The sequence below is a fragment of the Salvia miltiorrhiza genome, chromosome 7, assembly GCF_028751815.1.
Source record: "Salvia miltiorrhiza cultivar Shanhuang (shh) chromosome 7, IMPLAD_Smil_shh, whole genome shotgun sequence".
Classification (NCBI taxonomy): domain Eukaryota; kingdom Viridiplantae; phylum Streptophyta; class Magnoliopsida; order Lamiales; family Lamiaceae; genus Salvia; species Salvia miltiorrhiza.
Genome location: NC_080393.1, coordinates 18036503 through 18047381, shown reverse-complemented (window position 1 = coordinate 18047381; position 10879 = coordinate 18036503). Strand labels below are relative to the sequence as shown.

General features: G+C 33.3%; 1 protein-coding gene across 1 annotated transcript; it reads right to left on the bottom strand.

The window, feature by feature from the left end:
- Positions 1-834: 834 nt before the first annotated feature.
- On the bottom strand, positions 835-2277 carry LOC130991175 (protein CURLY FLAG LEAF 1-like). The gene is made up of 2 exons (XM_057915261.1): positions 1735-2277; positions 835-1386 (listed from the first exon to the last, which is right to left on the bottom strand). Exons 1-2 carry the CDS (start codon positions 1954-1956, stop codon positions 994-996), a joined length of 615 nt encoding a protein of 204 aa, XP_057771244.1. The 5' UTR covers positions 1957-2277; the 3' UTR covers positions 835-993.
- Between the last annotated feature and the right edge of the window lie 8602 nt (positions 2278-10879).

The following is a 10879-nucleotide window of genomic DNA, read 5'->3' as shown; positions in this document are numbered from 1 at the left end:
CAAATAACTCCAATCTTTGAGCCTTGAAAGTTGCATTCCGATTTTGATTCCCAAATATTTAGTAGGCAGCGATCCCACTTTGCATTTGAGAATATCTGCCAGCTCCTCGCATCTTCCAACTGGAACTTTCACTCCCATGAGGCAGCTCTTGTCAAAGTTCACTTTCAATCCCGAGAGGATTTCAAACAGCTTAAGAATGCACTTAAGAGCAGTAACATTTGATTCCTTGTCAGGGAGAACGAACATCGTGTCGTCGGCATACTGAAGATGTGAGATCATGATGTCGTCTTTACCAATCTTAACTGGTTCTAGCAAATCCTTCTGAACAGCTCTTTCCACGAGAAGGTTCAAACCTTCGGCCTTATAAATGCCATAAACATATATTTTGCCGACCACCAATTATAACTTATGGGTCTTCCATAAAGGGGGAAGCTCTTTGTACAAAATAATCTAACAACTGCTACTATTATCCTCTTTTAACTCTTCAGTTCAGTTTGCTGTATTTCCTTTTTTTTAAAAAAAAAAAATCTGCCACAACAATATCATTTCAAAATGAATTCTAATAAAATAAAAACCAATTCGAAAATGTGGAGAAGCAAAAGATCTCACATTTCTGTACTTAAATCTTGCCACTAACATACAATTCAGATTTCATTGAGATAAAATGAAGTACACAAAATTTCATTATCAGCAAACGATCTTCACCCAAATCATTCAATCATTTTCTCATCTTCAGCTTCGTATAAATACACCCCCCCCCCCCCCGAAAGCAATAAATGCATGAACAAGAAACAAAAACCGACTGAATCCAAAATACATAAATGCAGGAAATGAAAAACAAAAGCAATGAATAAAATAAAATACAGCACAAGAGAAAAAGATGAAACAATTTGAAACAAGAATGAGAAATCTTTTTGTCTCATATGAGAAACTCGAGAGCCCACATCAACATCCAATACTAAACACTCCACCAAAAAGAAAAGAAGAAAAAATTCAAGAGGTATTTTCGGATCGATCAAAGTGGAGAAGTTGACCACAACATTTGGGGCAAATTTCAAGCTGTTTGGGCACCATGTAGTACATTAGGCAGCTCTTGCATCCAGCCACCACCAGCACGTTACTGTTGTTATTATTCGGATTCGGATTCGGATTCGAATTATTCTCATCCTCATTCCTTTCTTCATAATAAGAATTTTTTTCATTATTTTTACCACTCCATTGCTCTCTTGAGGAACAAGGGGATGATTCCGATGACGAGCCGTCGCTGTCGTACGAGCTGCTGTCCTCCTCCGAGTAGCACTCGCCGCCGTACTCAGCCGCCGCCGTCCGCGGATCCTCCGTCGCCTTCATGCCCGTCCTCCAATTTATGTAGTATATCTCACCGCTCTGTAATTAATCATTCAATTTTTATTATGTAAACTGCATGTAAAATTGAGGGGAAATCACAAAATGGGAATTTTCGACATCCTTTTTTTTTAGGTGTAAAGTGGGTATTAAATGAAGTAGTAGTCACAATAAAGATGCGGCATTAAAGAAGAGAAACATTTTTGGGACAAAAGAAACAAAATCAAATCAAAGGTGGAGTAATGCCGGATCTGTTAAGGTTTTCCAGCATTAAATGTAGAAAAAAGAAAAGAAAAAAAAAAAACACAAAGTACTCCACAATAATAACGAAAGCGATCTCATAAAAATCGTATTTGTCTGTTTTTGGGGGCTAGGGCCATATTTTGCTACCTTTAAATCGAGGCATTGCTCCCAATGAAAAGGGAGGGAGCCTTCGGAATTCAGTTCCAAGGTGGCGGCGACGGCGTCTCCCGGCGGCGAATCTGAAGGGCGCGCCGCCCCTCCGCTGGCGCTGCTGCTGCTGCTACTGCTGCTGTGTTGGTGGTTCAAGGAGCAGTTCTGCAGGGATCTCTCCAGAGCTGCTGTGATAGTAGCCATGTTTGGAGTTGCCATTTCTTTTTTTTTTTTCTCCGCCACCAATCCTACCTAAATCTCAACAAACGCCTAAAACGGCCAAATCAAAACGGAAATTTGCAGAAAAGGAAGGAAAAATGTGATGTGGGCGTTTGATGGATGGATGGGGAGAGAGATTGATGAAAATTGAAAGGAATTGTGTTGTTAAAAAGGGATAGAAAGAGTGGAATTTGTGGTTTTTAAGGGGCAGATGAAGAGAAATTGTATGTGTAGAAGAGTTAGAGTGCGCGTGAGATATCTTGAAAAGAATCAAAACCAGGTAGGGCACCAATAGGGACAACACCGTGCTAACCACCATTTTCTATTTTTATTTTTTGTCTCTCCTAATGTTATTAGCTAAATACTATATTATAGTATTTCAATATGTACATAATAAAAAATAATTTTCTTGCGCTTATTCAATTCACTCCATTATAGTACAATTTTAAAAAGGGAATCCAATTTTAGCAATCGATTTTAAATTGATTTCAACAATAGAATTTTGTTATTTCAAATCATTTTGATATTGATTTTTTAAGAATTAATTTCAGAAATTAATATTAATTCAACATGAAGCTATACTTATTGAAACGTGGGAAACAACTTTTGTTAGAAATCATGATAGTGGATTGCTATATTTTTTTATTTATTTTTTGTTGAAACGGATAGCTGATTGCAAATTCATGGTTAAGAATTTCTAGTCTTAAACAAACAAACAAACAAATGGGCGTAAGAAAAAAGGGAGTCAAAAGAATTACTATTAAACAAACTAATAAAATTGACATAAAGTAGAATACAAATATTATTTTTGCTGGGCAGTTGGTTTCCGTAGTTGGCTGAGAGTCTGAGACCTGAGGGGCATTGTAACGTATGACTTTTTTCTTTAGTAATATATTCACCTTCTACCTCCAAAATTTAGTTTTTGCTACAAAAATTAAATTGTATATATGTTCCTCAAGCGATCATAATGTACTATGTGTAGATTTTTACATGTAATTGATAACAATGGATATATAATTATTAAAAGACCATTTTATATAAAAAATACAAAGATATTTAAAACGTACAATATTACATAGATCAAAATTTTGAATTTGCAAAAGTGACTAAAATTATACATTAATTGAAATAAAAAATATTAAGTATTCAATAAAAATGTAGAATTTTGAAACTAAAATGCAAAACATTTAAGCAATTTCTTATCATTTGCTATATACTATTATTATATGTAAATATGTCCACATCCTTCAACTTAATCAATAAAAGAAACAAAACACGAAGTATTCTTTTTTATTTTGCGAATTATATTTGGTATCATATAAATATAACTATTGTTCCAATATTGTTAGAGTTGCCTCCTTCATCTCATCAATTATTTGTCCACTTAAAAAGTTGTTCAGTGTTATATTTGCAATTTTTCATGAAATTGTCTTATGAGAAAATGGTCTAACACATCTTTCCAATGATAGAAATTTTGCCATGCATATTTCATGCTTACAATTTTCTCCAAAAGATCATAATGTTTTTAGCATATACTCCCTCCATTCATAAGAGTGTGCACTTCTTTTCATTTTGGGACGTCCCACAAAAATATACATTTACTATATTTGGACACTACTACTGTATTATCTTTTACCCATACTTTACAATAAAGTGAACTCATTTCTCCACTCCAATACACTCAACTAATATTTATTAAAATGTGTGTCACCAACATTCACACACAATCTTACGAGACGAAAGGAGTATACATTAAAATGTCATGTGATAAAGGGTAACTATTCCACATAACAATAATAAGCTGATTAAATATGATAGTACCATGAGTGTGACCTTTCGTAAAATAAAAAAATTACGTTTAACTGGAAAGTTGATGCTTACAATTTTAGTATCGATCATTTTAGGATTATTACGTTAATATTTATGAAGCATAAGAAAGTTACACAGTTATGAAGGTTGGATGGATGTGATACATATGGTACTATTATTCGATATGCTACTAATAATTAAGAGCATAGATGTTTGATAGTATATGTGATTTGTTTCTTTGAGAAGCTCTACAGCTGAGAGACTAGTACCTTTTTCAACAAAAGTCTTACTTTTCATTATTTGAAGTCCGTAGTGTTTGAGATATGACATCCCTTTTATTTATTTATTTTTATGATGAGAAGATGTTTATATCCCTTTACAATGTTGCCTCATAGATTCGGAACTATTTCGCCTCATAGATTCGGAACTCATGAAATAGAAACCTTTTTTTTTTGTAGTTGGAAATAGTAACATCTTGTGGATGCACAAGAGTAAATATGTGCTGCTGTTTGTGCAAGATTTTTAATCTTTCGCATTATGACTAAATAAGGACTAATAAATATGTGATTAAATAATTGGGACTAATTAATTAAACTATTGATCGTGTTTATTAGAATATTTTAATAGGCAATTGTTATTCGAAGGAGATATTGGTTTAAGGGGGAATTAAGAGTCCGTGATCGTGTATAATGACACATCTAAGGATTACATCTAAGAGTATGTTCTCTTTGATAAATAAAAATCATCTTTTTTTTCTCATAATAAATTTATAATCAAATTAAGAGAATGTATCTTAATTGTAAATCTCAAGACTAATGGTTTTAAATTCTATCATGGATTATACTCTATTCGTCCATAATAAGTGTGCTCTTTTTATCATTTCGTCCGTCCATAATAAGTGTGATCTTTCCATATTTTAAGATGAATACTTTTCAAGATTTTGTTAGTTTTCTAATTAAGATTATAAACCACAATTCAGTCGAAAGCTTTGTCTAGAGCATGATCTTGGTCCCATACATGTTTTTCCTGATTCTTTATGGCTATTCATGTTTCGCATGACTCTTTGTGGGACGAGTTGTTTAAAGTTTTTAAGCATGCGAGACAACATGAGGTTTTCGAGTTTTCTCATGTTCGGCGTGAGGCCAATACGACAATGCATAATCTTGCATATCTAGTTGTTAAGTACCGTGAGATCCGATTTGAAATAACATTATCGTCTTTACCCTCTAAAAAACATTTAAGTTCAAAGCTTGTGTTTCCAAAAAGAAATTATGTTTAAATTTATTTATGTCTCTACATTTGCCAAATTCTTCAATTTAGGGGGTGTATTAGTTCAAGACTTTAATAGATTTCTGCATACTTTAAAAATTTGGGTGTATTTGTTCAAGACTTTTAAAAATCTATGAAAATTTGGGTGTATTCGTTCAAGACTTTTAAAAGTCTATAAAAATCTGAGTGTATTCGTTCAAGACTTTTAAAACTCTATGAAAATTTGGGTGTATTTAAAAATCTATGAATTTTAACATTGGACTTATTTCCATGGATTTCATTCAAAAAATACACATGAACAAATCCGAACTCGGACCACGAGAATTCAGAAATCTTGAAATGCCAGCGCCGGCTAGGATCCAGCGGCCGCGGCTCGAAGAAGCCAGTGCCGGCTGGATCCCAACGCCTGCGGATAGCAGGTTTTATATAGCTCGCTGGGCCCAGCAGTCGCTGGCACCCAGCGATCGCTGGGCGCTGGGTCCAGCGCTCGTTTGCGCCAACGGATGCTGGAATTTTGGGTTTAAAATCCATAAAAATCCCATCAAATTCATGATAAAATCCGTCCAAAATTTGTGTAGATTTCTATTAGAATTCCAAAATACACAAAAGAATCTGTGTGAAATCCATAGACTTTTAAAATCCTTGGATTTTAAAAATCTATAAAATTCCTGAATGAATACACCCCCCCCTTAATTTGCTTTGGAGTATTTCATTATGCGTTAATAGGTAAAAATGTCATATTCCTTAAGATGTATGTTAAAAGTGTCATACTTTATAAATTTAAGTATTTATGCTCAAATTTAAGTGAAGAAACTATTTTACCCTTTGATGTAGATGGGTTTGCTTGATTTTTTGTGAAAGTCTTACACATTTGACTGCTCAGGCGGTCAGATGATATAGTCACCCACCAATTAGATGTACTATTGACTGATAACTGTCAAATCGTTTTGTCTTTTTCATATTTTTCTTACACATTTATTACTGATAGTTGTCAAATCGTTCAAATGTGTAAGACTTTCACAAAAAACCAAGCAAACTCATCAACATCAGGAGTATTTAAAAAATATGGCATAAAAAGTTTATGTTTATAAAATATGGCATTTTTCACATATAATTGAAGGAATAGAGCATTTTAAATTTTCACTCTTTTATTATTACTCCCTCGTCCCGTGAAGCTTGATCACTTTCTTTTCGACACGGATTTTAAAGAACTGGTATTTAGTGTGTTAAGTGTGGTAGGTGAAAAAATAAAAATATGAATAAAGGGAAAAAAAATTACCATATAAAAAAAGTGATCAAGCTTTAGGGGATAATCCAAAAACGAATACTTATCGTAATGGAGGGAGTATTATTTTTCTTTTTTGTGTGTACTCTCGTTAGATATATATAATATATTCACCTAACATTCACAACGTGAAGAGGTACACCCGACATACTATAATGAGGAAATTAACGAGAGACGTTAATGGAGATACCAAGCCCAGTTCTTGATAGGTTCCATATATACTTGACTAAACTAGATAAGTTTTAGTGGTAATATACAAGTCAAAAAGTAAATGACGTTGATTTGTCATTTAATTTTTTTTCGTGAATATATCTTTTTTTTTTCTGAACCAATTAAAAAACAATTATTATGGCTAACATATTTTCTCTCTTTTTTTCGCCTGAATTAAAAAATAATTATTAATATTTAGTTGACATTCTCATTTATCGGCTGAAACAATGTACAACTTGTATTTAATTCGCTTTCATTAGTTGTAAGATAAGTTGTTGTGAACTTAAATATATGATTCGATCTATACCTACAATTTAATTTAAATCCATCAATAAAAACATTGCAGAAAAAAAAAATCACTTGAAATTTGATGACTTTGTGCACGGTTTCTTGAAATTAAAATAAAATTGCATTTGTAAGTCGTGTATTAATTTTAATGCATATCCTACAATGCACGATTACACGATTATGATTTAATCTATTGTAATGATGATTTAACATTTCTAAAATAGTAATTTATTAGTGAGAACCAACTATTGGATAAATAACACGTTAAATCGCAATTAAACTATGTGACACGGTTTAAATTCTACAATACATGAAACCGTGCACGATTATATTTATAAGGATACGTTTGTAAAATTTGTGATTTTGCTTTTGTAATTTATGTTTTATAGTTGACGTATGACATGTTTTGGACTTGGTTGTGGTATCAAAAATCCTATTTTTATTAAGAAACTATTTTGTACAAGGTTAGTTTTATTTTTTATGTACATGATTAGAGTATTGTGGGCACCGCTGTTATTTTAAACATAGTTCTATACACACTTAAAGTTTTTATGTACACGGTAAGGGTTTTGTGACATGGATGTTACTTTCTTCAATTGACACTATTTTTTTATATTGTTTTAAGCAAATGGTGTTTTGAGTAGTCGTTATGCGTCATGGTGTCCATTGGGAGAGAGCTGAGTACATAGGCAACAATGAGATTGTTGTATTCATGGTTGTGGGAAATCTTTTATCGTGGTAGTCTGATGTGAGAGATTTATGAGGAATTAGACTACAATGGTTGATTGGATCATACACACATTGACTACAAACGAATAGATAAAAAAGGGTCTCGTTGAAGATTGATACCATTCAACAATACTGCTTTTAACCCAATGCTTTCCAAATAAAAAATAATCCAACTTTGATCTCAACGAGAAAGACAAGTAATTTGCAGTTGTTGGTCAACATCTGTTTCGTCATTCCAGCATATCGTCCATGAGGCAGACCGAATAACGAAGAAATCAAGTAAGGATAACATCTAATAATACAACTCTTCGGTCTCCTCTCATAGAGATACCTAGAAGGGTGACATAACGTTATAGCTAGGTAGAAAAAACGAAAGATAAATTTAACATACACGCAATAAAAATGTAGAAAATAAAAAGTGACCTATTTATGAAAAAAATAACTATAGTCAACTGCTAATTTTCAAAAGTCGTCCGCATCAAACACCTAAGTAGCTTTAGTTTCGTGTCTCAGTATCCATGCATATGTCCCAAGTGGATCCGCATAAATGGTTTCACACAACCAAATTTGTAAAGCCCAAGTGGGTCCATATAAATGGTAAGTCTTACTCGAACCGCCTATCTCATTTGGTTGCTTTTTCACCATGCATGCTCTGACGCTCATCGCATAACATATGATTTGAAGTGAGTACGAGCCTCATGAAAAGTACAACCACATATCCATATCCTCAATCAATGCTCATTCCCAACCCCAACATCCTTATTATCGATACAAAGAATGATGAAATACTTCAGTATGTTTATGCCTTTAAATAGTCATCGGCATATTGCCCAGCATGTGTTTATTAAATCAAGCCTGTAAATTCAGCAAAAAAGATCTTGGAGTATGGGACTTTGCAATCTCAAAGTTTTCAATAAGGACTTATTGGCTAATTAAGAAAATATGGAGGATGATTAAAAACTTGAATGCTTTGGTGACTAATTAAAGTGTTTCGAGCTAGATACTTCAAAGATGGGGATATTATGGCGGCCCCGGTCAAAGCCAGCAGTTTGTTCATATAAAGATTCATAATTGGTAGTCAGGATTTAGAAGAATATTGGCGTATTTGGAGTATTGGGGATGGCACGAGGATGTCCATGTTTAGAGATAAGTGTGCTAAAGGACTTAAAGAATGCCTTATTGATTGGACGACTAATGGCCGGAACAAAAATATGAGGGTGTATGAGCTGTTATATGAGAATGGAGACTAGGATCGCGCTAAGGTGTATGATTTATTCTTGCCTTATGAACAACATGATATTTTCAACACGCCAATCAATAAAACCAGGTCGCATGATGATATATGATGGGGTTTGGAACCCAAAGTCAATGTTTCAATTAAATAGGCATATTTGGCTGGAATAGGATATTATGAACAAGATGAGAATGCTAGTAAAACAAATTGTAAATTGTGGAGTAAACTGGTATAGTCCATCTCCATTGTACCAAAAATGAAAATTTTCGTCTGGAGAGATCTCAATAACCTCATTAATCCCGAAAACAATCTAGGAGTGGGCAGTATGTGGAAGGGGTTTCAGAGAGCACATGTGTGTCACTTTCGGATTCCTATCACCAAGCTAATGTAATCATACGAAAATATGAGAGCTTGGGGTTTAAAGTGGGAGAACGCAGATGGAAGAAGCCCAAGTTGGGGCAATTCCGTGTCCATTTCGATGCGAGCTACAACTCAGATTTGAGCTGCTATGGGTTGGGGGTTGTGATCCGCGATCACGATGGCAGAGTTCATGTTGTTGTTGCAAAAAAGTCAAGGCCAACTTTAGGTTCTCGTATGGGTGAAATATTAGTTGTGGTTGATGGGATCATGATTAGTATGGAGTTTGGTATCATCCCTATTGTGATTTACACCGACTTTTGTCTTGCGATTTGTATTTTGGCTAATACTGAAGAAGAGGAACGCTTGGTGTTGAATGATATCTGGGATATTGTGGAGGTGACGTGCTCGGATCTTGTCATTGGGATTTTCCATATGTTTCGTGATGCCAATAAAGTGGCTCACAGGCTAGCCCAATTTGCTGTTAATTGTGTGTAATCCCGTGCTTCGACGGAGGATTTTCCTCCATGGTTGCAAGAAGTTGTAAGTGATGATGACATTTCATAGTTTATATTACATCTTTTCCACCTAAAAAAAATAGACTATATATAAATTACCCCCTAAAATCTACAATAGACTCAAGCCAACCTTCTTAGTGTTGGTTGAAACTTTGTTACTATGTTTCCCTTTTTCAAGAATATAGTAGGTATTTCTTTATTAAAAATATATTACTGTCTTTGTCTACTATAAATGTGGTACAAATAGGAGGACACAAATTTTATAAAAATATCGGGAAGTGTGTACTAAGTGGAGAAATAATCTCATCAAATTAATTTATTAGATAATTAATAAATAATTTGTGAGATGATTTTTTTGTAAATATTGTGTATGAATAAGTTAAACTATAATGGTATATGTCTTAAAATAGAAAGGTCATACTTATTGTGGATGGACAAAAATAATAAAAAGACCACAGTTATCGCGGACGGATGAAGTATATAATATTTTTTCTTCGATTTTATTTTATAGTATAATAATTACTCTCTACTAGTATCTTTCCAATTTAATTTTATATAGTAACTACTCTTTACCAATAATTACCAATAAAGTTATGGAGTAACATGTTATGCAAGGGAATTTTCATAAAAGATTTATTGGATTTTCTTATTAATATTAGATGGCTTATAATGCATGTTATAACGTGGTATGATGTCTTGAAATTAATCTATCATCTTTTAAGGTACAATAAAAAATTAAGTAAGTAATAGAGGTGCGAAATTGAAAACACAGTAACCGAAAAGAATGCCTGGGGCTGGGGGTTTATACAACAGTTAATTGTTAGTATATTTTTTTAATATTTATTTTAGGGAAACGAGTTGTGTAGTTGTTCGTGGGCTACCTAAAGCGCACTTAACTAGCACAAGGCATGACTGCAGTCTGCAGATGGATATTTTGCATATTCCCCCTTCATTTTACTTATATTTCATTTTTCAATCCTAGGAATAGGTTTTGAAATATTAAACAAATAATGTAAATTTTTTAAATTATCTTCATTTATTGAAAAAGTTATAAAATTATCTTGAGTAGATTCATTTGAGCTATATCCTAGCTTAAATGAACTAAGTACTCACGTTTTCACTCTTTGTCCTTCTAATTTTTTATTCTAATGATAGGTAAATTGAATCTTATGAAAACATATTATTATATGATTATTATAAGACTATGTTTATCAGCAACCACCC